General features: G+C 47.0%; 1 protein-coding gene across 1 annotated transcript in view; it reads left to right on the plus strand.

Moving 5' to 3' along the window:
• LOC311102783 (pecanex-like protein 1) overlaps positions 1-26293 on the plus strand; it is a 141721-nt gene that overhangs the window by 94875 nt on the left and 20553 nt on the right. Inside the window, 13 exon segments of the mRNA XM_084144196.1 lie at positions 3516-3666; positions 3901-4042; positions 4714-4891; positions 5654-5762; positions 6040-6169; positions 6697-6755; positions 7168-7269; positions 7272-7370; positions 8816-9069; positions 9813-10043; positions 10964-11064; positions 12866-13016; positions 15185-15415. Of these exon segments, the coding sequence (XP_084000322.1) occupies positions 3516-3666; positions 3901-4042; positions 4714-4891; positions 5654-5762; positions 6040-6169; positions 6697-6755; positions 7168-7269; positions 7272-7370; positions 8816-9069; positions 9813-10043; positions 10964-11064; positions 12866-13016; positions 15185-15415 (1938 nt within the window).

Genomic DNA, 26293 nt, shown 5'->3' on the forward strand with positions numbered 1-26293 from the left:
CACGTCAACGATGACAGACAAATTGAGAAAAAAAATCCAGAAAATCACATTGTAGGATTTTTAATGAATTTATTTGCAAATTATGGTGGAAAATAAGTATTTGGTCACCTACAAACAAGCAAGATTTCTGGCTCTCACAGACCTGTAACTTCTTCTTTAAGAGGCTCCTCTGTCCTCCACTCGTTACCTGTATTAATGGCACCTGTTTGAACTTGTTATCAGTATAAAAGACACCTGTCCACAACCTCAAACAGTCACACTCCAAACTCCACTATGGCCAAGACCAAAGAGCTGTCAAAGGACACCAGAAACAAAATTGTAGACCTGCACCAGGCTGGGAAGACTGAATCTGCAATAGGTAAGCAGCTTGGTTTGAAGAAATCAACTGTGGGAGCAATTATTAGGAAATGGAAGACATACAAGACCACTGATAATCTCCCGCAAGATCTCACCCCGTGGGGTCAAAATGATCACAAGAACGGTGAGCAAAAATCCCAGAACCACACGGGGGGACCTAGTGAATGACCTGCAGAGAGCTGGGACCAAAGTAACAAAGCCTACCATCAGTAACACACTACGCCGCCAGGGACTCAAATCCTGCAGTGCCAGACGTGTCCCCCTGCTTAAACCAGTACATGTCCAGGCCCGTCTGAAGTTTGCTAGAGTGCATTTGGATGATCCAGAAGAGGATTGGGAGAATGTCATATGGTCAGATGAAACCAAAATGGAACTTTTTGGTAAAAACTCAACTCGTCGTGTTTGGAGGACAAAGAATGCTGAGTTGCATCCAAAGAACACCATACCTACTGTGAAGCATGGGGGTGGAAACATCATGCTTTTGGGGCTGTTTTTCTGCAAAGGGACCAGGACGACTGATCCGTGTAAAGGAAAGAATGAATGGGGCCATGTATCGTGAGATTTTGAGTGAAAACCTCCTTCCATCAGCAAGGGCATTGAAGATGAAACGTGGCTGGGTCTTTCAGCATGACAATGATCCCAAACACACCGCCCGGGCAACGAAGGAGTGGCTTCGTAAGAAGCATTTCAAGGTCCTGGAGTGGCCTAGCCAGTCTCCAGATCTCAACCCCATAGAAAATCTTTGGAGGGAGTTGAAAGTCCGTGTTGCCCAGCGACAGCCCCAAAACATCACTGCTCTAGAGGAGATCTGCATGGAGGAATGGGCCAAAATACCAGCAACAGTGTGTGAAACCTTGTGAAGACTTACAGAAAACGTTTGACCTGTGTCATTGCCAACAAAGGGTATATTACAAAAGTATTGAGAAACTTTTGTTATTGACCAAATACTTATTTTCCACCATCATTTGCAAATAAATTCATTAAAAATCCTACAATGTGATTTTCTGGAAAAAAAATTCTCATTTTGTCTGTCATAGTTGACGTGTACCTATGATGAAAATTACAGGCCTCTCTCATCTTTTTAAGTGGGAGAACTTGCACAATTGGTGGCTGACTAAATACTTTTTTTCCCCACTGTGTGTATGTGTATATATATATATATATACAGGTAAAAGTCAGTAAATTAGAATATTTTGAAAAACTTGATTTATTTCAGTAATTGCATTCAAAAGGTGTAACTTGTACATTATATTTATTCATTGCACACAGACTGATGCATTCAAATGTTTATTTCATTTAATTTTGATGATTTTAAGTGGCAACAAATGAAAATCCAAAATTCAGTGTGTCACAAAATTAGAATATTACTTAAGGCTAATACAAAAAAGGGATTTTTTAGAAATGTTGGCCAACTGAAAAGTATGAAAATGAAAAATATGAGCATGTACAATACTCAATACTTGGTTGGAGCTCCTTTTGCCTCAATTACTGCATTAATGCGGCGTGGCATGGAGTCGATGAGTTTCTGGCACTGCTCAGGTGTTATGAGAGCCCAGGTTGCTCTGATAGTGGCCTTCAACTCTTCTGCGTTGTTGGGTCTGGCATTCTGCATCTTCCTTTTCACAATACCCCACAGATTTTCTATGGGGCTAAGGTCAGGGGAGTTGGCTGGCCAATTTAGAACAGAAATACCATGGTCCGTAAACCAGGCACGGGTAGATTTTGCGCTGTGTGCAGGCGCCAAGTCCTGTTGGAACCTGAAATCTCCATCTCCATAGAGCAGGTCAGCAGCAGGAAGCATGAAGTGCTCTAAAACTTGCTGGTAGACGGCTGCGTTGACCCTTGATCTCAGGAAACAGAGTGGACCGACACCAGCAGATGACATGGCACCCCAAACCATCACTGATGGTGGAAACTTTACACTAGACTTCAGGCAACGTGGATCCTGTGCCTCTCCTGTCTTCCTCCAGACTCTGGGACCTCGATTTCCAAAGGAAATGCAAAATTTGCTTTCGTCAGAAAACATGACTTTAGACCACTCAGCAGCAGTCCAGCTCTTTTTTTCCTTAGCCCAGGTGAGACGCTTTTCGCGCTGTTTCTTGGTCAACAGTGGCTTGACACGAGGTATGCGGCAGTTGAAACCCATGTCTTTCAAGCGTCTCTTGGTGGTGGATCTTGAAGCCCTGACTCCAGCAGCTGTCCACTCCTTGTGAATCTCCCCCACATTTTTGAATGGGTTTTTTTTCACAATCTTGACTAGGGCGCGGTGATCCCTATCGCTTGTACACTTTTTCTGACCACAGTTTTTCCTTCCCTTTGCCTCTCTATTAATGTGTTTGGACACAGAGCTCTGAGAACAGCCAGCCTCTTCTGCAATAACCTTTTGTGTCTTTCCCTCCTTGTGCAATGTGTCGATGGTCGCCTTTTGGACAGCTGTCAAATCTGAAGTCTTCCCCATGTTTGTGTAGGCTTCAGAACTGGACTGAGAGACCATTTAAAGCCCTTTGCAGGTGTTTTGAGTTAATCAGCTGATTATTTTGTGGCACCAGGTGTCTTCAAAATGTAACCCTTACACAATATTCTAATTTTGTGACACACGGAATTTTGGATTTTCATTTGTTGCCACTTCAAATCATCAAAATTAAATGAAATAAACATTTGAATGCATCAGTCTGTGTGCAATGAATAAATATAATGTACAAGTTACACCTTTTGAATGCAATTACTGAAATAAATCAAGTTTTTCAAAATATTCTAATTTACTGACTTTTACCTGTGTATATATATATATACATATATATATATATATATATATATATATATATATATATATATATATATATATATATATATTGTATGCACTCACTAACTGTAAGTCGCTCTGGATAAGAGCGTCTGCTAAATGACTAAAATGTAAAAAAAAAAAAATGGTCGCCATCTCTTTTTGCCGTTGTGCCCTTGAGTAAGGCACTAAACTGCTTTGGTGGCATTGCAATGCTCCTGGTTTCCAACCTCTTGGTGTGTGTGTCGAGCAGTTGAGTCCTTATAAGGAAAGACCTGATTTTAAAATAAGTTGACACTATATAATTTTTTTAATCTTATCACATGTATGACGTCTTTGTATGTTAAACTCTGTCTCGTTTCCCTGTGCACCCCAGCCGTTCCTGAGTTACGTGCTCTACTCTCTACTGGGGGCCGTGGGCCTGCTAACCCACTACCTGCTGCCACAAGTCCGCAAGCAGCTGCCCTGGTACTGCCTCTCACAGCCACTGCTCAAGACCAAGGAGTACCACCTGTTTGAGTTCAGGGGTCAGTCACCCCAAGTTCTTTTACCTTATCTCAGTTGAATCCACTGATTTTTTGTAGGCTAAGTCTCTCAGGGTAAGAGCGTCTGCTCAATGACTAAAATTGATATTTGAGTACCCCACGGGAGGTGGTGGGAAGTTATTTTCCAAGTGTCAATAAAACAAATATGAAGTGTAATGGTTATAAGAACATACGTACCCACTCGGCTAACTGACGTAACGAACCCTTTGTTTGTAGGTGAGGCCCATGTGATGTGGTTTGAGAGGCTCTATGTGTGGCTGTTGTTCTTGGAGAAGAATGTTCTGTATCCCCTGGTCATCCTCAACGAGCTGAGTGGCAGCGCCAGGGAACTGGCCAGTCCCAGGAAACTGGACACTGAGTGAGTCCTCTACCTACTAGTAACTATCTAACTGTCTGTCCCTCTGTCTGTCCGTCCATCTCTCTCTCTGTCTGTCTGTCTCTCTCTCTCTCCTCTCCTCTCCCTGTCTGTCTCTCTCTCCTCTCTCTCTCTCTCTCTCTCTCTCTCTCTCTCTCTCTCTCTCTCTCTCTCTCTCTCTCTCTCTCTCTCTCTCTCTCTCTCTCTCTCTCTCTCTCTCTCTCTCTCTCTCTCTCTCTCTCTCTCTCTCTCTCTCTCTCTCTCTCCTCTCCTCTCCTCTCCTCTCCTCTCCTCTCCTCTCCCTGCCTGTCTTCTTTATATCTTCTGCATGTTTCTTTCTCCTCTGTGGATTGTCTCTCTGTTCTGTGTCTCACATGGTAACCCAGTGTGCAAAGGTGGTTGAAGTGAGGTCAGTTTACACCCAGTTTCCAATCAGCTGGTAATCTGTAATCTATCCTGTTGTATTTTGTATTTGTGTCATCTTAACCAACTAGTTAAGCAGGAGTCTTCATGTACCTTGGTTGGTCTTATAACATCCTATTCTTATCTCTCTTTTCATCTCCCCCCAACCCCGCCCCCTCTCTCTCTCTCTCCCCCCCCTCTCTCTCCTCCCCCTCCTCTCTCTCTCTCCCCCCCCCCCCCCCTCTCTCTCCTCCCCCTCCTCTCCTCTCCAGGGTTGGAGCGTTGATGATAACAGTGGCAGGTCTGAAGCTGCTTCGTTCCTCCTACAGTAGCCCCACCTACCAGTACATCACAGTACTCTTCACCGTCCTCTTCTTCACCTTCGACTACCGCAACCTCTCGGAGACCCTGCTGCTGGACCTCTTCCTCATGTCCATCGTCTTCAGCAAGGTGACAAAGCATTTTACCCTGACATCTGGGCCCTGTTCATTAGGGCACACAGTAACTAAATGTTTTGCAATAGAAATGTGCCAGAGTTCAATAGTTAGTTGTGTTTTTCCTCCTACTGCCACACAGCCCTGTGCTATGTAATGTGATATACAGGTTGTTCAGTGTATAGAACATCCAACTAGTGTCTGGGTAGTTCAGATGAGTTTAACACTCTCTCTCTTTGTCTGTCTGTCTGTCTGTCTGTCTGTCTGTCTGTCTGTCTGTCTGTCTGTCTGTCTGTCTCTCTGTCTGTCTGTCTGTCTCTGTCTGTCTGTCTGTCTCTGTCTGTCTCTGTCTGTCTGTCTCTGTCTGTCTCTGTCTGTCTCTGTCTGTCTCTGTCTGTCTGTCTGTCTCTGTCTGTCTGTCTGTCTCTGTCTGTCTGTCTCTGTCTGTCTGTCTGTCTGTCTCTGTCTGTCTGTCTCTGTCTGTCTCTGTCTGTCTGTCTCTGTCTGTCTGTCTCTGTCTGTCTGTCTCTGTCTGTCTCTGTCTGTCTCTGTCTGTCTGTCTCTGTCTGTCTCTGTCTGTCTCTGTCTGTCTGTCTCTGTCTGTCTCTCTTTGTCTCTCTTTGTCTCTCTTTGTCTCTCTCTGTCTCTCTCTGTCTCTCTCTGTCTCTCTCTCTCTCTCTCTCTCTCTCTCTCTCTCTCTCTCTCTCTCTCTCTCTCTCTCTCTCTCTCTCTCTCTCTCTCTGTCTCCCCCCCCCCCCCCCCCCCCCCCATCCTGTAGCTGTGGGAGCTTTTCTACAAGCTGTGTTTTGTCTACACCTACATCGCTCCCTGGCAGATCACCTGGGGGTCAGCCTTCCACGCCTTCGCCCAGCCCTTCGCCCAGCCTCGTATCCTTCATTCACCGGGCTCACCATAGACCTCCACATCACTAGTGTCAGTCCAACCTCAGCAGATGGTTAAAGAGCTTTGGCTCCGTTATCAGCTCTACGTCCGTGTTAAACCCCAGTCAGATGTTAAAGGACTTGATACACAGCCAACCCTTTCCTTGACTGCTTTCACCCGGATAATGTCATCAATTATTTTGGGGACTTGGTGTCTCTATGATTTATGAAAGGTCTTGTGCTGTTTCTTCTAAAGCTCCTTGACTCCTTAGCCCTCTCCCAGACTCTGCCATGCTGTTTGTTCAGGCTGTGGTGTCAGCAGTCCTCTCTACTCCGCTCAACCCCTTCCTGGGCAGCGCCATCTTCATCACCTCCTATGTCAGACCCGTCAAGTTCTGGGAGAGAGACTACAAGTAACGAGCTCTCTGAAACTGCTATGGCCGTGTTCTGATTCTTTACCCTCCTCCCAAAGTGTACCCTGTGTTCTGACTCTTTACCCTCCTCCCAAAGTGTACCCTGTGTTCTGACTCTTTACCCTCCTCCCAAAGTGTACCCTGTGTTCTGATTCTTTACCCTCCTCCCAAAGTGTACCCTGTGTTCTGACTCTTTACCCTCCTCCCAAAGTGTACCCTGTGTTCTGACTCTTTACCCTCCTCCCAAAGTGTACCCTGTGTTCTGACTCTTTACCCTCCTCCCAAAGTGTACCCTGTGTTCTGACTCTTTACCCTCCTCCCAAAGTGTACCCTGTGTTCTGACTCTTTACCCTCCTCCCAAAGTGTACCCTTGCACACTGCCTCTCATGGTTCCACGAAGGGGAGAGTGCTAGTGTACACTCCGGGAGAAGAGTTAAAAAATTAGAATCAGTGTATTGATTTGACTCCTGTTGGTCCATTTTTGTTTGTCTGTGTGTGATTCTTGCCTGATCTGTTGTCTATTGCAGCACTAAGAGAGTGGATCACTCCAACACCAGACTGGCGTCTCAGCTGGACAGAACCCCAGGTGGAGGTCTTTATCTGTAGCTACGGTTTAACTCACAGTCCAATTTGATCGACTAGAATGCTCTGATCTAGCCGTATTACCAAACGTTCTTCTCACCTTCAGCTTGCGTACACGGTTCATGTACCTTGGTTGGAAAGAGGCAGTAGTAAATCCTATATAATGACTTGTGCTACTTCCAGTAGCTTCAGGTTTTCAACGCTAGCCTCTCACCATTCAACTAAACTTATTCGACTACCATAAACATACTTTGGACCAGCTGAAGAAAGTCACACAATTTTCATTCAGGAAAATGTCCCTTTGTAGTTGAGCTTAATTCCTCCCTCCCTCCCTCCCTCCCTCCCTCCCTCCCTCCCTCCCTCCCTCCCTCCCTCCTTCCTTCCTTCCTCCCTCCCTCCCTCCCTTCCTTCTCCAGGTTCTGATGACAACAACCTGAACTCTATCTTCTATGAGCACCTGACGCGCTCCCTGCAGCACAGGCTGTGTGGGGATCTGCTGCTGGGCCGCTGGGGCAACTATGGGACATCCTGGCTTCCGACTACCTCAACGCCCTGGTTCACCTGGTGGAGATCGGCAACGGACTGGTCACCTTCCAGCTCCGAGGACTGGAGTTCAGAGGTCGGGAAGAGGAGGGACTCTCAAATTAGGCCTTGTAGCATAGTGTGTATATGAAGTGTTCAGGGTTGAGTCCCAAATGGGACCCTATTCCATATATAGTGGGTATTTACTTTATAGTGCACTACTTCAGGCTCTGGTCAAAAGTAGTGCACTATATAGGGAATAGGGTGCCATTTGAGACCACCACCCCAGGTCTTGAAGAAGCCTTGTGGAATTGGGGCCTAAAATGTCTAAGACGTTGGGGGAAAGGGGGAAGGGGGAAGGGGGGAAAGGGAAGTGAAAAAGGGAAAGGGGAAAGGGGGAAGGGGAAGGGGGAAAGGGGGAAGGGGGAAGGGGGAAAGGGGGTTCTAAGCCGACTAATGGAATTGTTTTAAGATGGTCGTACTATGGCTCATTTAGCGATTTGATTTAGAATTTTAGGACCCCTTTAGGTATAAGAAAATATATATATATAAAAAATGATTTGAGAAAATATTTCTTTTGGCCTTTACTACTAAAGCCCATAGAAACACATTGAATAACACATTAATAAAGGACAGTCAAAACATAAAGCGTCTGTACTATATCTAGGAGATATAAAAAAACATTTTAATTTTATATCACATATTTAAACCCTTTTTCTGGGTAGGCACAAAACTACCTTCATACTTCCATTAGTTTTTTTTTAAAATCTGTACCTTCAGACGAGTCCCGTGACACTTGTGGGGGGTCGTAGAGCAAACCGGAGAACACCACCGTGTTCGTGAGAATCTCCCCTTTCCACAGTGGGGTCCCATTAGTTTGTATGTCCAACCGTTCGGACGCCACAGACGTTTTCGTGAGAATAATGATTTTCGGGATGTCTCATGGTCTGAAAAACACCGCTTTAGCTCTGTCACCTTTCACCGCAGATGTGGACACTGTTGGATGCGGTGGATTGAGACTCATCCGCAGACACTGTTGGATGCGGTGGATTGAGACTCATCCGCAGACACTGTTGGATGCGGTGGATTGAGACTCATCCGCGGACACTGTTGGATGCGGTGGATTGAGACTCATCCGCGGACACTGTTGGATGCGGTGGATTGCAAAATCCGATGCAAAATAAACAACAACAAAAAAAACGTCTCTAGCTTAAACTGACGGAATTTGATGGGGATTTTTTTTATTTGATGTAATATAGATTTACGCACCGGTGCATCAACCAACTCCAGGGGGTTAAGATCTGCCCTTATCACCACCGTTTATGCACAAGTCTCCCATTGACATCAGTCAATTATAAAAATTCAGTCATAGTTTAACTCTTATAGACTGTTTATGAAGTCTTATAGACTGTTTATAACATTATCCCCCCCTCCTCCCCCCCCCGGTATGTACTGCCAGCAGCGGGAGTTAGGGGCTGTAGTGTCAGGGTGTTTATGAAGCATTATAGCATGTTTATGAAGCCGTCCCGTCTCCCCCCCCAGGTACGTACTGCCAGCAGAGGGAGGTGGAGGCCATTACGGAGGGGGTGGAGGAGAATGAGGGCTGCTGCTGCTGTGAGCCAGGCCACCTGCCCCATATCCTGTCCTTCAACGCGGCCTTCGGACAGCGCTGGCTGGCCTGGGAGGTGCTGGTCACCAAGTACGTCCTGGAGGGCTACAGCATCACGGACAACAGCGCGGCCTCCATGCTCCAGGTGTTCGACCTCAGACGTATCCTCACCACCTACTACGTCAAGGTGAGTGACCGTGCTTGTCTAGCTACTAACTTTTTTAAACGTATTTAACCAGAGAAGTCACATTTTGAGAGTGACATTTCTTTTTTAAGTGAGCCCTGGTCAAGAAAGCACCACATAGTTACGCGAGACAGAACAGCACATACAAATGAATGGAAGTTAAAAATTGGTTTAAAAACATGTGCAATCTGTGGTCAGCAGCCCTCCAATTTGGGATTTAAAATCATCAATCAGAATAAAATGATGTTCCAATTACTTCATCTCCTTTGGGACATTTGGGATCCTCTTCTTGTTCTTGGCAACATGTTGTGCCTCACTCCAAGAGTGGTTCATCTTGGCCAGGTCATCCATCAGGTGGTTTGTTTTTGTTTTCCTGGTTGTGTCCATGTTCTAAGTCTGTTGCATCCTACTCGTGTTTTCTTTATCTGCCGTCTCTGTGGTCCTGTAAAGATCTCTGTGGTTCAGTAAATATCTCTGTGGTCCTGTAAAGATCTCTGTGGTCCAGTAAAGATCTCTGTGGTCCAGGAAACATCTATGTGGTCCAGTAGAGATATCTGTGGTCCAGGAAACATCTCTGTGGTCCAGGAAACATCTATGTGGTCCAGGAAACATCTCTGTGGTCCAGGAAACATATCTGTGGTCCAGGAAACATATCTGTGGTCCAGGAAACATCTCTGTGGTCCAGGAAACATCTCTGTCGCCTAGTAAAGATCAACTTGTCTTCTCTACTTACTTCCTCTCTCCAGGGGATCATATACTATGTGATCGCCTCAACCAAACTGGAGGAGTGGCTGGCCAATGAGACGATGAAGGAGGGTCTGAAGGCCTGTGGAGAGAGGAACTACGTGGACCTGGACCCGACCTTTAACCCCAACATAGACCAAGACTACGACCACCGCCTGGCTGGTATCTCCAGGGACTCCTTCTGCCAGGTCTACCTGGGCTGGATCCAGTACTGCAACTCCCGACGGGCCAAGGTAGAAGCATGTAGCATGTAGCCTGAGTCCCAGGTCAGGTCTGTTTGTGTTGTCTTGCCTACTCCAATGGTCATTGTTAGGCATGATGGCAACCATAGGAATTGGCAAAACACCACGAACAGATCTGGGACCAGACTAAGAATCAAGTCTGATTTAATGTAAATAAGTCCTTTCAAGGCCAAGGTAGGAACATGGGCTCTTTCGCAATGTGTCTTTTCTCAATTCCTCGCCTCATTCTCAAAACACATCGGAGTGGATGATCCGAGGGGATGGACCTTGGGAGGACCTCCTGTGATATGGTTGAGTAGGGGAGGAGGTAGACAGTATGTGAGGAATCACAGAAAGACTATTAGAGATTGAGCCATGGGAGGGCCTCCCAAGCACTGCAGTGCTGGAGGCGTCACCACAGATCCGGGTTCGATCCCGGGCTGTGTTGCAGCCGGCCGCGACTGGGAGACCCATGAGGCGGCGCACAATTGGCCCAGCGTCGTCCGGGTTAGGGAAGGGTTTGGCCGGGCCTGGATGTCCTTGTCCCATCGCGCGCTCTAGCGACTCCTTGTGGCGGGCCCGGGCGCCTGCACGCTGACACGGTCGCCAGCCCTACGGCGTTTCCTCCGACACATTGGTGCGGCTTCCTTCCGGGTTAAGCGAGCAGTGTGTCAAGAAGCAGTGCGGCTTGGTAGGGTCGTGTTTCGGAGGACGCATGGCTCTCGACCTTCGCCTCTCCCGAGTCCGTACAGGAGTTGCAGCGATGGGACAAGACTGTAACTACCAATTTGGATATCACGAAATTGGGGAGAATTGGTCTTTGTCTGAAAATAACACAAACCGTGAGACAGCTACCACTATTCTGTCGGTATGTTCATGACTTTTATTCCAATCTAAATATATCTACTTCTACTTTTCCCTCTCCTCTGGAGCCTCTGGACAGTGAGAAGGACTCTTCCCTGGTGTTGCTGTGCTTTGGCCTGTGTGTGCTGGGCAGGAGAGCCCTAGGGTCATCATCACACCACATGTCTAGGTAGGACTGTCACTAGCTACAGTATCTATCTGATCAATCACAAACTGGACTGTACACTACCGGTCAAAAGTTTTGGACACACCTACTCATTCAAGGGTTTTTCTTTATTTTTTACTATTTTCCACATTGTTGAATAATAGTGAAGACGTCAAAACGAAAAAAGAACACATATGGAATCATGTAGTAACCAAAAAAGTGTTAAACAAATCAAAATATATTTTATATTTGAGATTCTTCAAATAGCCACCCTTTGCCTTGATGACAGCTTTGCACACTCTTAGCATTCTCTCAACCAGCTTCATGAGGTAGTCACCTGGAATGCTTTTCCAACAGTCTTGAAGGAGTTCCCACATATGCTGAGCACTTGTTGGCTGCTTTTCCTTCACTCTGTCACCAGCAAAGCACCCCCACACCATAAAACCTCCTCCTCCATGCTTTACGGTGGGAAATACACATGTGGAGATCATCCATTCACCCCACACTGCGTCTCACAAAGACACAGCGGTTGGAACCAAAAATCTAAAATTTGGACTACAGACCAAAGGACACATTTCCACCGGTCTAATGTCCATTGCTCGTCTTTCTTGGTGTCCTTTAGTAGGTGTTTCTTTGCAACAATTCGACCATGAAGACCTAATTCACACAGTCTCCTCTGAACAGTTGATGTTGAGATGTGTCTGTTACTTGAACTCTCTGAAGCATTTATTTGGGCTGCAATTTTTGAGCCTGGTAACTCTAATGAATGTGTCCTCTGCAGCAGAGGTAACTCTGGGTCTTCCTTTCCTGTGGCGGTCCTCATGAGAGCCAGTTTCATCATAGCGCTTGATGGTTTTTGCGACTGCCCTTGAAGAAACTTTCAAAGTTCTTGAAATGTTTTGTATTGACTGACCTTCATGTCTTAAAGTAATGATGGACTGTTGTTTCTCTTTGCTTATTTGAGCTGTTCTTGCCATAATATGGACTTGGTCTTTTACCAAATAGGGCTATCTTCTGTATACCCCCCCTACCTTGTCACAACACAGCTGATTGGCTCAAACGCATTAAGAAGGGAAGAAATTCCACAAATTAACTTTTAAGAAGGCACACCTGTTAATTGAAATGCATTCCAGGTGACTACCTCATGAAGGTGGTTGAGAGAATGCCAAGAGTGTGCAAAGCTGTCATCAAAGCAAAGGGTGGCTATTTGAAGAATCTCAAATATTAAATATATTTTGATTTGTTTAACACTTTTTGGGTAACTACAGTGAGGGAAAAAAGTATTTGATCCCCTGCTGATTTTGTACGTTTGCCCACTGACAAAGACACATGATCAGTCTATAATTTGAATGGTAGGTTTATTTGAACAGTGAGAGACAGAATAACAACAAAAAAATCCAGAAAAACGCATGTCACAAATGTTATAAATTGATTTGCATTTTAATGAGGGAAATAAGTATTTGACCCCCTCTCAATCAGAAAGATTTCTGGCTCCCAGGTGTCTTTTTATACAGGTAACGAGCTGAGATTAGGAGCACACTCTTAAAGGGAGTGCTCCTAATCTCAGTTTGTTACCTGTATAAAAGACACCTGTCCACAGAAGCAATCAATCAATCAGATTCCAAACTCTCCACCATGGCCAAGACCAAAGAGCTCTCCAAGGATGTCAGGGACAAGATTGTAGACCTACACAAAGTGTACAGAATGTATAAATGCCCTGGCTTCTCTGTCTCATCCTGATTTACTGTTTTGTGATTTGGTGTTGTTGTTGATATTTTTCCTCCTTCCTGTCTCTTTTCCTCTCTCTCTCCCACCACATGTCCAGTAACCTGGAGTCTTTCCTGTATGGACTCCATGCGCTGTTCAAGGGAGACTTCCGAATCTCCTCGGTGAGAGATGAGTGGATCTTTGCCGACATGGAACTCCTGAGGAAGGTGGTGGTGCCTGGGATACGCATGTCACTCAAACTACACCAGGTGAGAGTTACCTGGGATACGCATGTCACTCAAACTACACCAGGTGAGCGTTACCTGGGATACGCATGTCACTCAAACTACACCAGGTGAGAGTTACCTGGGATCCGCATGTCACTCAAACTACACCAGGTGAGAGTTACCTGGGATACGCATGTCACTCAAACTACACCAGGTGAGAGTTACCTGGGATCCGCATGTCACTCAAACTACACCAGGTGAGAGTTACCTGGGATACGCATGTCACTCAAACTACACCAGGTGAGAGTTACCTGGGATACGCATGTCACTCAAACTACACCAGGTGAGAGTTACCTGGGATACGCATGTCACTCAAACTACACCAGGTGAGAGTTACCTGGGATCCGCATGTCACTCAAACTACACCAGGTGAGAGTTACCTGGGATCCGCATGTCACTCAAACTACACCAGGTGAGAGTTACCTGGGATACGCATGTCACTCAAACTACACCAGGTGAGCGTTACCTGGGATACGCATGTCACTCAAACTACACCAGGTGAGAGTTACCTGGGATACGCATGTCACTCAAACTACACCAGGTGAGAGTTACCTGGGATACGCATGTCACTCAAACTACACCAGGTGAGAGTTACCTGGGATACGCATGTCACTCAAACTACACCAGGTGAGAGTTACCTGGGATACGCATGTCACTCAAACTACACCAGGTGAGAGTTACCTGGGATACGCATGTCACTCAAACTACACCAGGTGAGCGTTACCTGGGATCCGCATGTCACTCAAACTACACCAGGTGAGAGTTACCTGGGATCCGCATGTCACTCAAACTACACCAGGTGAGAGTTACCTGGGATACGCATGTCACTCAAACTACACCAGGTGAGCGTTACCTGGGATCCGCATGTCACTCAAACTACACCAGGTGAGAGTTACCTGGGATACGCATGTCACTCAAACTACACCAGGTGAGAGTTACCTGGGATACGCATGTCACTCAAACTACACCAGGTGAGAGTTACCTGGGATACGCATGTCACTCAAACTACACCAGGTGAGAGTTACCTGGGATCCGCATGTCACTCAAACTACACCAGGTGAGAGTTACCTGGGATCCGCATGTCACTCAAACTACACCAGGTGAGAGTTACCTGGGATCCGCATGTCACTCAAACTACACCAGGTGAGAGTTACCTGGGATACGCATGTCACTCAAACTACACCAGGTGAGAGTTACCTGGGATCCGCATGTCACTCAAACTACACCAGGTGAGAGTTACCTGGGATACGCATGTCACTCAAACTACACCAGGTGAGCGTTACCTGGGATCCGCATGTCACTCAAACTACACCAGGTGAGCGTTACCTGGGATACGCATGTCACTCAAACTACACCAGGTGAGCGTTACCTGGGATACGCATGTCACTCAAACTACACCAGGTGAGAGTTACCTGGGATACGCATGTCACTCAAACTACACCAGGTGAGAGTTACCTGGGATACGCATGTCACTCAAACTACACCAGGTGAGAGTTACCTGGGATACGCATGTCACTCAAACTACACCAGGTGAGAGTTACCTGGGATACGCATGTCACTCAAACTACACCAGGTGAGCGTTACCTGGGATACGCATGTCACTCAAACTACACCAGGTGAGCGTTACCTGGGATACGCATGTCACTCAAACTACACCAGGTGAGCGTTACCTGGGATACGCATGTCACTCAAACTACACCAGGTGAGAGTTACCTGGGATACGCATGTCACTCAAACTACACCAGGTGAGAGTTACCTGGGATACGCATGTCACTCAAACTACACCAGGTGAGAGTTACCTGGGATACGCATGTCACTCAAACTACACCAGGTGAGCGTTACCTGGGATACGCATGTCACTCAAACTACACCAGGTGAGAGTTACCTGGGATACGCATGTCACTCAAACTACACCAGGTGAGCGTTACCTGGGATACGCATGTCACTCAAACTACACCAGGTGAGGCGCTACATGACGGCAAACCTTCTCCGCGTCAAGTCTTCATTGCTCTAGGGGTAGCAGTAGCCTCACAGTTAGAGAAGCAGGCCAGCAACCACAGGGTAATGAGGAAAATATCCGCCTTTATTCTACCTCTGTACTGTTTTATAAAGAATAAAGAAATACTGATCTCCTTTTCTCTCTGTCCCAGGACCACTTCACGTCCCCAGATGAGTATGACGAGCCTGTGGTTCTGTTCGAGGCGATCTCTTCCCACCAGCAGAACCTGGTGATCGCCCACGAGGGTGACCCGGCCTGGCGCAACGCCGTGCTCTCTAACTCGCCCTCACTACTCACCCTGCGCCACGTCCTGGACGAGGGAACCAACGAGTACAAGGTCATCATGCTCAACAGACGATACCTCAGCTTTAGGGTCATCAAGGTTAGTAGGTCATCATGCTCAACAGACGATACCTCAGCTTTAGGGTCATCAAGGTTAGGAGGTCATCATGCTCAACAGACGATACCTCAGCTTTAGGGTCATCAAGGTTAGTAGGTCATCATGCTCAACAGACGATACCTCAGCTTTAGGGTCATCAAGGTTAGGAGGTCATCATGCTCAACAGACGATACCTCAGCTTTAGGGTCATCAAGGTTAGTAGGTCATCATGCTCAACAGACGATACCTCAGCTATGGGTCATCAAGGTTAGTAGGTCATCATGCTCAACAGACGATACCTCAGCTTTAGGGTCATCAAGGTTAGTAGGTCATCATGCTCAACAGACGATACCACAGCTTTAGGGTCATCAAGGTTAGTAGGTCATCATGCTCAACAGACGATACCTCAGCTTTAGGGTCATCAAGGTTAGGAGGTCATCATGCTCAACAGACGATACCTCAGCTTTAGGGTCATCAAGGTTAGTAGGTCATCATGCTCAACAGACGATACCTCAGCTTTAGGGTCATCAAGGTTAGTAGGTCATCATGCTCAACAGACGATACCACAGCTTTAGGGTCATCAAGGTTAGTAGGTCATCATGCTCAACAGACGATACCTCAGCTTTAGGGTCATCAAGGTTAGGAGGTCATCATGCTCAACAGACGATACCTCAGCTTTAGGGTCATCAAGGTTAGTAGGTCATCATGCTCAACAGACGATACCTCAGCTTTAGGGTCATCAAGGTTAGTAGGTCATCATGCTCAACAGACGATACCTCAGCTTTAGGGTCATCAAGGTGCGACAATCTGGGTGACTGATGAGCAAAGAGGACAGGACAGGACAGGGCTTAGGAAGCAGAGAGAGAGGAGGCTAATGACCAAGAGAGGACAGAGGACAGGAGGCTGAGGACAGGAGGCTGAGGACAGGAGGCTGAGGACAGGAGGCTGAGGACAGGAGGCTGAGGACAGGAGGCTGAGGACAGGAGGCTGAGGACAGGAGGCTGAGGACAGGAGGCTGAGGAGAGAGGACAGGAGGCTGAGGACAGAGGACAGGACAGGAGGCTGAGGAGAGAGGACAGGACAGGAGGCTGAGGAGAGAGGACAGGACAGGAGGCTGAGGAGACGGGACAGGAGGCTGAGGGGAGAGGACAGGAGGCTGAGGAGAGAGGACAGGAGGCTGAGGAGCGAGGACAGGACAGAGGACAGGAGACTGAGGAGTCTGAGGACAGGAGACAGAGAGGACAGGCGACTGAGAAGACAGGACAGGAGACTGCGGAGACAGGACAGGAGACTGCGGTGACAGGACAGGAGACTGCGGAGACCGGACAGGAGACAGGACAGGAGACTGCGGAGACAGGACAGGAGACTGCGGTGACAGGACAGGAGACTGCGGAGACCGGACAGGAGACAGGACAGGAGACTGCGGAGACAGGACAGGAGACTGAGAAGACAGGACAGGAGACTGCGGAGACCGGACAGGAGACAGGACAGGAGACTGCGGAGAGAGAGGACAGGAGACTGCGGAGAGAGGGGAGAGGAGACTGAGAAGACAGGATAGGAGACTGCGGAGAGAGAGGAGAGGAGACTGAGGAGACAGGACAGGAGACTGAGGAGAGAGAGGAGAGGAGACTGAGAAGACAGGATAGGAGACTGCGGAGAGAGAGGAGAGGAGACTGAGAAGACAGGAGAGGAGACTGAGGAGACAGGACAGGAGCCTGAGGAGACTGAGAAGACAGGACAGGAGACTGCAGAGAGAGGGCTAGTTTGCACCAAAATCAGCAGGAGGACGAACACCGGCCCTGAATCAGACACCAACGAGAGAAGAAAGGACAAATAACCAGGTGCACCTAGAGGATAAGGGAAAGATGACCAGGTGCACCTAGAGGATAAGGGAAAGATGACCAGGTGCACCTAGAGGATAAGGGAAAGATGACCAGGTGCACCTAGAGGATAAGGGAAAGATGACCAGGTGCACCTAGAGGATAAGGGAAAGATGACCAGGTGCACCTAGAGGATAAGGGAAAGATGACCAGGTGCACCTAGAGGATAAGGGAAAGATGACCAGGTGCACCTAGAGGATAAGGGAAAGATGACCAGGTGCACCTAGAGGATAAGGGAAAGATGACCAGGTGCACCTAGAGGATAAGGGAAAGATAACCAGAAGGATAAAGCCTAAGAAATGTCAGGAAAAACTAACGGTGAATATAATAAGAGTGGATTATATTCCGTGTTACACAATGGAACTATGGAACTAACTAGGGAACTATGGAACTCACTGTGGAACTATGTAACTAACTAGGGAACTATGTAACTCACTATGGAACTAACGCCGTGCTCTCTAACTCGCCCTCACTACTCACCCTGCGCCACGTCCTGGACGAGGGAACCAACGAGTACAAGGTCATCATGCTCAACAGACGATACCTCAGCTTTAGGGTCATCAAGGTTAGTAGGTCATCATGCTCAACAGACGATACCTCAGCTTTAGGGTCATCAAGGTTAGGAGGTCATCATGCTCAACAGACGATACCTCAGCTTTAGGGTCATCAAGGTTAGTAGGTCATCATGCTCAACAGACGATACCTCAGCTTTAGGGTCATCAAGGTTAGTAGGTCATCATGCTCAACAGACGATACCTCAGCTTTAGGGTCATCAAGGTTAGTAGGTCATCATGCTCAACAGACGATACCTCAGCTTTAGGGTCATCAAGGTTAGGAGGTCATCATGCTCAACAGACGATACCTCAGCTTTAGGGTCATCAAGGTTAGTAGGTCATCATGCTCAACAGACGATACCTCAGCTTTAGGGTCATCAAGGTGCGACAATCTGGGTGACTGATGAGCAAAGAGGACAGGACAGGACAGGGCTTAGGAAGCAGAGAGAGAGGAGGCTAATGACCAAGAGAGGACAGAGGACAGGAGGCTGAGGACAGGAGGCTGAGGACAGGAGGCTGAGGACAGGAGGCTGAGGACAGGAGGCTGAGGACAGGAGGCTGAGGACAGGAGGCTGAGGACAGGAGACTGAGGACAGGAGGCTGAGGAGAGAGGACAGGAGGCTGAGGACAGAGGACAGGACAGGAGGCTGAGGACAGGAGGCTGAGGACAGGAGGCTGAGGACAGGAGGCTGAGGAGAGAGGACAGGAGGCTGAGGACAGAGGACAGGACAGGAGGCTGAGGAGAGAGGACAGGACAGGAGGCTGAGGAGACGGGACAGGAGGCTGAGGGGAGAGGACAGGAGGCTGAGGAGAGAGGACAGGAGGCTGAGGAGCGAGGACAGGACAGAGGACAGGAGACTGAGGAGTCTGAGGACAGGAGACAGAGAGGACAGGCGACTGAGAAGACAGGACAGGAGACTGCGGAGACAGGACAGGAGACTGCGGTGACAGGACAGGAGACTGCGGAGACCGGACAGGAGACAGGACAGGAGACTGCGGAGACAGGACAGGAGACTGCGGTGACAGGACAGGAGACTGCGGAGACCGGACAGGAGACAGGACAGGAGACTGCGGAGACCGGACAGGAGACTGCGGAGACAGGACAGGAGACTGAGAAGACAGGACAGGAGACTGCGGAGACCGGACAGGAGACAGGACAGGAGACTGCGGAGAGAGAGGACAGGAGACTGCGGAGAGAGAGGAGAGGAGACTGAGAAGACAGGATAGGAGACTGCGGAGAGAGAGGAGAGGAGACTGAGGAGACAGGACAGGAGACTGAGGAGAGAGAGGAGAGGAGACTGAGAAGACAGGATAGGAGACTGCGGAGAGAGAGGAGAGGAGACTGAGAAGACAGGAGAGGAGACTGAGGAGACAGGACAGGAGCCTGAGGAGACTGAGAAGACAGGACAGGAGACTGCGGAGAGAGGGCTAGTTTGCACCAAAATCAGCAGGAGGACGAACACCGGCCCTGAATCAGACACCAACGAGAGAAGAAAGGACAAATAACCAGGTGCACCTAGAGGATAAGGGAAAGATGACCAGGTGCACCTAGAGGATAAGGGAAAGATGACCAGGTGCACCTAGAGGATAAGGGAAAGATGACCAGGTGCACCTAGAGGATAAGGGAAAGATGACCAGGTGCACCTAGAGGATAAGGGAAAGATGACCAGGTGCACCTAGAGGATAAGGGAAAGATGACCAGGTGCACCTAGAGGATAAGGGAAAGATGACCAGGTGCACCTAGAGGATAAGGGAAAGATGACCAGGTGCACCTAGAGGATAAGGGAAAGATAACCAGAAGGATAAAGCCTAAGAAATGTCAGGAAAAACTAACAATGAATATAATAAGAGTGGATTATATTCCGTGTTACACAATGGAACTATGGAACTAACTAGGGAACTATGGAACTCACTGTGGAACTATGGAACTAACTAGGGAACTATGGAACTCACTATGGAACTAACTGGAACTCACTATGGAACTCACTATGGAACTGGAACTCACTATGGAACTATGGAACTCATTTGTTTTTCAACTGTATTATTAAATGAAGGAGTGTGTGAGAGGTGTGTGGGTGGGTTAGGGTTAACTGTTTTAACTCTGGGTTCCATCCTACAGGTTAATAAGGAGTGTGTGGGTGGGTTAGGGTTAACTGTTTTAACTCTGGGTTCCATCCTACAGGTTAATAAGGAGTGTGTGGGTGGGTTAGGGTTAACTGTTTTAACTCTGGGTTCCATCCTACAGGTTAATAAGGAGTGTGTGGGTGGGTTAGGGTTAACTGTTTTATCTCTGGGTTCCATCCTACAGGTTAATAAGGAGTGTGTGGGTGGGTTAGGGTTAACTGTTTTATCTCTGGGTTCCATCCTACAGGTTAATAAGGAGTGTGTGGGTGGGTTAGGGTTAACTGTTTTAACTCTGGGTTCCATCCTACAGGTGAATAAGGAGTGTGTGGGTGGGTTAGGGTTAACTGTTTTAACTCTGGGTTCCATCCTACAGGTTAATAAGGAGTGTGTGGGTGGGTTAGGGTTAACTGTTTTAACTCTGGGTTCCATCCTACAGGTTAATAAGGAGTGTGTGGGTGGGTTAGGGTTAACTGTTTTATCTCTGGGTTCCATCCTACAGGTTAATAAGGAGTGTGTGGGTGGGTTAGGGTTAACTGTTTTATCTCTGGGTTCCATCCTACAGGTTAATAAGGAGTGTGTGGGTGGGTTAGGGTTAACTGTTTTATCTCTGGGTTCCATCCTACAGGTTAATAAGGAGTGTGTGGGTGGGTTAGGGTTAACTGTTTTATCTCTGGGTTCCATCCTACAGGTTAATAAGGAGTGTGTGGGTGGGTTAGGGTTAACTGTTTTAACTCTGGGTTCCATCCTACAGGTTAATAAGGAGTGTGTGGGTGGGTTAGGGTTAACTGTTTTAACTCTGGGTTCCATCCTACAGGTTAATAAGGAGTGTGTGGGTGGGTTAGGGTTAACTGTTTTAACTCTGGGTTCCATCCTACAGGTTAATAAGGAGTGTGTGGGTGGGTTAGGGTTAACTGTTTTATCTCTGGGTTCCATCCTACAGGTTAATAAGGAGTGTGTGGGTGGGTTAGGGTTAACTGTTTTAACTCTGGGTTCCATACTACAGGTTAATAAGGAGTGTGTGGGTGGGTTAGGGTTAACTGTTTTAACTCTGGGTTCCATCCTACAGGTTAATAAGGAGTGTGTGGGTGGGTTAGGGTTAACTGTTTTAACTCTGGGTTCCATCCTACAGGTTAATAAGGAGTGTGTGGGTGGGTTAGGGTTAACTGTTTTATCTCTGGGTTCCATCCTACAGGTGAATAAGGAGTCTGTGGGTGGGTTAGGGTTAACTGTTTTAACTCTGGGTTCCATCCTACAGGTTAATAAGGAGTGTGTGGGTGGGTTAGGGTTAACTGTTTTAACTCTGGGTTCCATCCTACAGGTTAATAAGGAGTCTGTGGGTGGGTTAGGGTTAACTGTTTTATCTCTGGGTTCCATCCTACAGGTTAATAAGGAGTGTGTGGGTGGGTTAGGGTTAACTGTTTTAACTCTGGGTTCCATCCTACAGGTTAATAAGGAGTCTGTGGGTGGGTTAGGGTTAACTGTTTTATCTCTGGGTGCCATCCTACAGGTTAATAAGGAGTGTGTGGGTGGGTTAGGGTTAACTGTTTTAACTCTGGGTTCCATCCTACAGGTTAATAAGGAGGTCTGTGGGTGGGTTAGGGTTAACTGTTTTAACTCTGGGTTCCATCCTACAGGTTAATAAGGAGTGTGTGGGTGGGTTAGGGTTAACTGTTTTATCTCTGGGTTCCATCCTACAGGTTAATAAGGAGTCTGTGGGTGGGTTAGGGTTAACTGTTTTAACTCTGGGTTCCATCCTACAGGTTAATAAGGAGTGTGTGGGTGGGTTAGGGTTAACTGTTTTAACTCTGGGTTCCATCCTACAGGTTAATAAGGAGTGTGTGGGTGGGTTAGGGTTAACTGTTTTAACTCTGGGTTCCATCCTACAGGTTAATAAGGAGTGTGTGGGTGGGTTAGGGTTAACTGTTTTATCTCTGGGTTCCATCCTACAGGTTAATAAGGAGTGTGTGGGTGGGTTAGGGTTAACTGTTTTATCTCTGGGTTCCATCCTACAGGTTAATAAGGAGTGTGTGGGTGGGTTAGGGTTAACTGTTTTATCTCTGGGTTCCATCCTACAGGTTAATAAGGAGTGTGTGGGTGGGTTAGGGTTAACTGTTTTATCTCTGGGTTCCATCCTACAGGTTAATAAGGAGTGTGTGGGTGGGTTAGGGTTAACTGTTTTATCTCTGGGTTCCATCCTACAGGTTAATAAGGAGTGTGTGGGTGGGTTAGGGTTAACTGTTTTAACTCTGGGTTCCATCCTACAGGTTAATAAGGAGTGTGTGGGTGGGTTAGGGTTAACTGTTTTAACTCTGGGTTCCATCCTACAGGTTAATAAGGAGTCTGTGGGTGGGTTAGGGTTAACTGTTTTAACTCTGGGTTCCATCCTACAGGTTAATAAGGAGTGTGTGGGTGGGTTAGGGTTAACTGTTTTAACTCTGGGTTCCATCCTACAGGTTAATAAGGAGTGTGTGGGTGGGTTAGGGTTAACTGTTTTAACTCTGGGTTCCATCCTACAGGTTAATAAGGAGTGTGTGGGTGGGTTAGGGTTAACTGTTTTATCTCTGGGTTCCATCCTACAGGTTAATAAGGAGTGTGTGGGTGGGTTAGGGTTAACTGTTTTATCTCTGGGTTCCATCCTACAGGTTAATAAGGAGTGTGTGGGTGGGTTAGGGTTAACTGTTTTAACTCTGGGTTCCATCCTACAGGTGAATAAGGAGTGTGTGGGTGGGTTAGGGTTAACTGTTTTAACTCTGGGTTCCATCCTACAGGTTAATAAGGAGTGTGTGGGTGGGTTAGGGTTAACTGTTTTAACTCTGGGTTCCATCCTACAGGTTAATAAGGAGTGTGTGGGTGGGTTAGGGTTAACTGTTTTATCTCTGGGTTCCATCCTACAGGTTAATAAGGAGTGTGTGGGTGGGTTAGGGTTAACTGTTTTATCTCTGGGTTCCATCCTACAGGTTAATAAGGAGTGTGTGGGTGGGTTAGGGTTAACTGTTTTATCTCTGGGTTCCATCCTACAGGTTAATAAGGAGTGTGTGGGTGGGTTAGGGTTAACTGTTTTATCTCTGGGTTCCATCCTACAGGTTAATAAGGAGTGTGTGGGTGGGTTAGGGTTAACTGTTTTAACTCTGGGTTCCATCCTACAGGTTAATAAGGAGTGTGTGGGTGGGTTAGGGTTAACTGTTTTAACTCTGGGTTCCATCCTACAGGTTAATAAGGAGTGTGTGGGTGGGTTAGGGTTAACTGTTTTAACTCTGGGTTCCATCCTACAGGTTAATAAGGAGTGTGTGGGTGGGTTAGGGTTAACTGTTTTATCTCTGGGTTCCATCCTACAGGTTAATAAGGAGTGTGTGGGTGGGTTAGGGTTAACTGTTTTAACTCTGGGTTCCATCCTACAGGTTAATAAGGAGTGTGTGGGTGGGTTAGGGTTAACTGTTTTAACTCTGGGTTCCATCCTACAGGTTAATAAGGAGTGTGTGGGTGGGTTAGGGTTAACTGTTTTAACTCTGGGTTCCATCCTACAGGTTAATAAGGAGTGTGTGGGTGGGTTAGGGTTAACTGTTTTATCTCTGGGTTCCATCCTACAGGTTAATAAGGAGTGTGTGGGTGGGTTAGGGTTAACTGTTTTATCTCTGGGTTCCATCCTACAGGTTAATAAGGAGTGTGTGGGTGGGTTAGGGTTAACTGTTTTAACTCTGGGTTCCATCCTACAGGTTAATAAGGAGTGTGTGGGTGGGTTAGGGTTAACTGTTTTATCTCTGGGTTCCATCCTACAGGTTAATAAGGAGTGTGTGGGTGGGTTAGGGTTAACTGTTTTATCTCTGGGTTCCATCCTACAGGTTAATAAGGAGTGTGTGGGTGGGTTAGGGTTAACTGTTTTAACTCTGGGTTCCATCCTACAGGTTAATAAGGAGTGTGTGGGTGGGTTAGGGTTAACTGTTTTAACTCTGGGTTCCATCCTACAGGTTAATAAGGAGTCTGTGGGTGGGTTAGGGTTAACTGTTTTAACTCTGGGTTCCATCCTACAGGTTAATAAGGAGTGTGTGGGTGGGTTAGGGTTAACTGTTTTAACTCTGGGTTCCATCCTACAGGTTAATAAGGAGTGTGTGGGTGGGTTAGGGTTGACTGTTTTAACTCTGGGTTCCATCCTACAGGTTAATAAGGAGTGTGTGGGTGGGTTAGGGTTAACTGTTTTATCTCTGGGTTCCATCCTACAGGTTAATAAGGAGTGTGTGGGTGGGTTAGGGTTAACTGTTTTAACTCTGGGTTCCATCCTACAGGTTAATAAGGAGTGTGTGGGTGGGTTAGGGTTAACTGTTTTAACTCTGGGTTCCATCCTACAGGTTAATAAGGAGTGTGTGGGTGGGTTAGGGTTAACTGTTTTAACTCTGGGTTCCATCCTACAGGTTAATAAGGAGTGTGTGGGTGGGTTAGGGTTAACTGTTTTAACTCTGGGTTCCATCCTACAGGTTAATAAGGAGTGTGTGGGTGGGTTAGGGTTAACTGTTTTAACTCTGGGTTCCATCCTACAGGTTAATAAGGAGTGTGTGGGTGGGTTAGGGTTAACTGTTTTAACTCTGGGTTCCATCCTACAGGTTAATAAGGAGTCTGTGGGTGGGTTAGGGTTAACTGTTTTATCTCTGGGTTCCATCCTACAGGTTAATAAGGAGTCTGTGGGTGGGTTAGGGTTAACTGTTTTATCTCTGGGTTCCATCCTACAGGTTAATAAGGAGTGTGTGGGTGGGTTAGGGTTAACTGTTTTATCTCTGGGTTCCATCCTACAGGTTAATAAGGAGTGTGTGGGTGGGTTAGGGTTAACTGTTTTATCTCTGGGTTCCATCCTACAGGTTAATAAGGAGTGTGTGGGTGGGTTAGGGTTAACTGTTTTATCTCTGGGTTCCATCCTACAGGTTAATAAGGAGTGTGTGGGTGGGTTAGGGTTAACTGTTTTATCTCTGGGTTCCATCCTACAGGTTAATAAGGAGTCTGTGGGTGGGTTAGGGTTAACTGTTTTATCTCTGGGTTCCATCCTACAGGTTAATAAGGAGTGTGTGGGTGGGTTAGGGTTAACTGTTTTATCTCTGGGTTCCATCCTACAGGTTAATAAGGAGTGTGTGGGTGGGTTAGGGTTAACTGTTTTATCTCTGGGTTCCATCCTACAGGTTAATAAGGAGTGTGTGGGTGGGTTAGGGTTAACTGTTTTAACTCTGGGTTCCATCCTACAGGTTAATAAGGAGTGTGTGGGTGGGTTAGGGTTAACTGTTTTAACTCTGGGTTCCATCCTACAGGTTAATAAGGAGTGTGTGGGTGGGTTAGGGTTAACTGTTTTAACTCTGGGTTCCATCCTACAGGTTAATAAGGAGTGTGTGGGTGGGTTAGGGTTAACTGTTTTAACTCTGGGTTCCATCCTACAGGTTAATAAGGAGTGTGTGGGTGGGTTAGGGTTAACTGTTTTAACTCTGGGTTCCATCCTACAGGTTAATAAGGAGTGTGTGGGTGGGTTAGGGTTAACTGTTTTAACTCTGGGTTCCATCCTACAGGTTAATAAGGAGTGTGTGGGTGGGTTAGGGTTAACTGTTTTAACTCTGGGTTCCATCCTACAGGTTAATAAGGAGTGTGTGGGTGGGTTAGGGTTAACTGTTTTATCTCTGGGTTCCATCCTACAGGTTAATAAGGAGTGTGTGGGTGGGTTAGGGTTAACTGTTTTATCTCTGGGTTCCATCCTACAGGTTAATAAGGAGTGTGTGGGTGGGTTAGGGTTAACTGTTTTAACTCTGGGTTCCATCCTACAGGTTAATAAGGAGTCTGTGGGTGGGTTAGGGTTAACTGTTTTAACTCTGGGTTCCATCCTACAGGTTAATAAGGAGTGTGTGGGTGGGTTAGGGTTAACTGTTTTAACTCTGGGTTCCATCCTACAGGTTAATAAGGAGTCTGTGGGTGGGTTAGGGTTAACTGTTTTAACTCTGGGTTCCATCCTACAGGTTAATAAGGAGTGTGTGGGTGGGTTAGGGTTAACTGTTTTAACTCTGGGTTCCATCCTACAGGTTAATAAGGAGTCTGTGGGTGGGTTAGGGTTAACTGTTTTAACTCTGGGTTCCATCCTACAGGTTAATAAGGAGTGTGTGGGTGGGTTAGGGTTAACTGTTTTAACTCTGGGTTCCATCCTACAGGTTAATAAGGAGTGTGTGGGTGGGTTAGGGTTAACTGTTTTATCTCTGGGTTCCATCCTACAGGTTAATAAGGAGTGTGTGGGTGGGTTAGGGTTAACTGTTTTAACTCTGGGTTCCATCCTACAGGTTAATAAGGAGTGTGTGGGTGGGTTA

Source organism: Coregonus lavaretus (assembly GCF_964263955.1).
Source record: "Coregonus lavaretus genome assembly, chromosome: 27".
Classification (NCBI taxonomy): Eukaryota; Metazoa; Chordata; class Actinopteri; order Salmoniformes; family Salmonidae; genus Coregonus; species Coregonus lavaretus.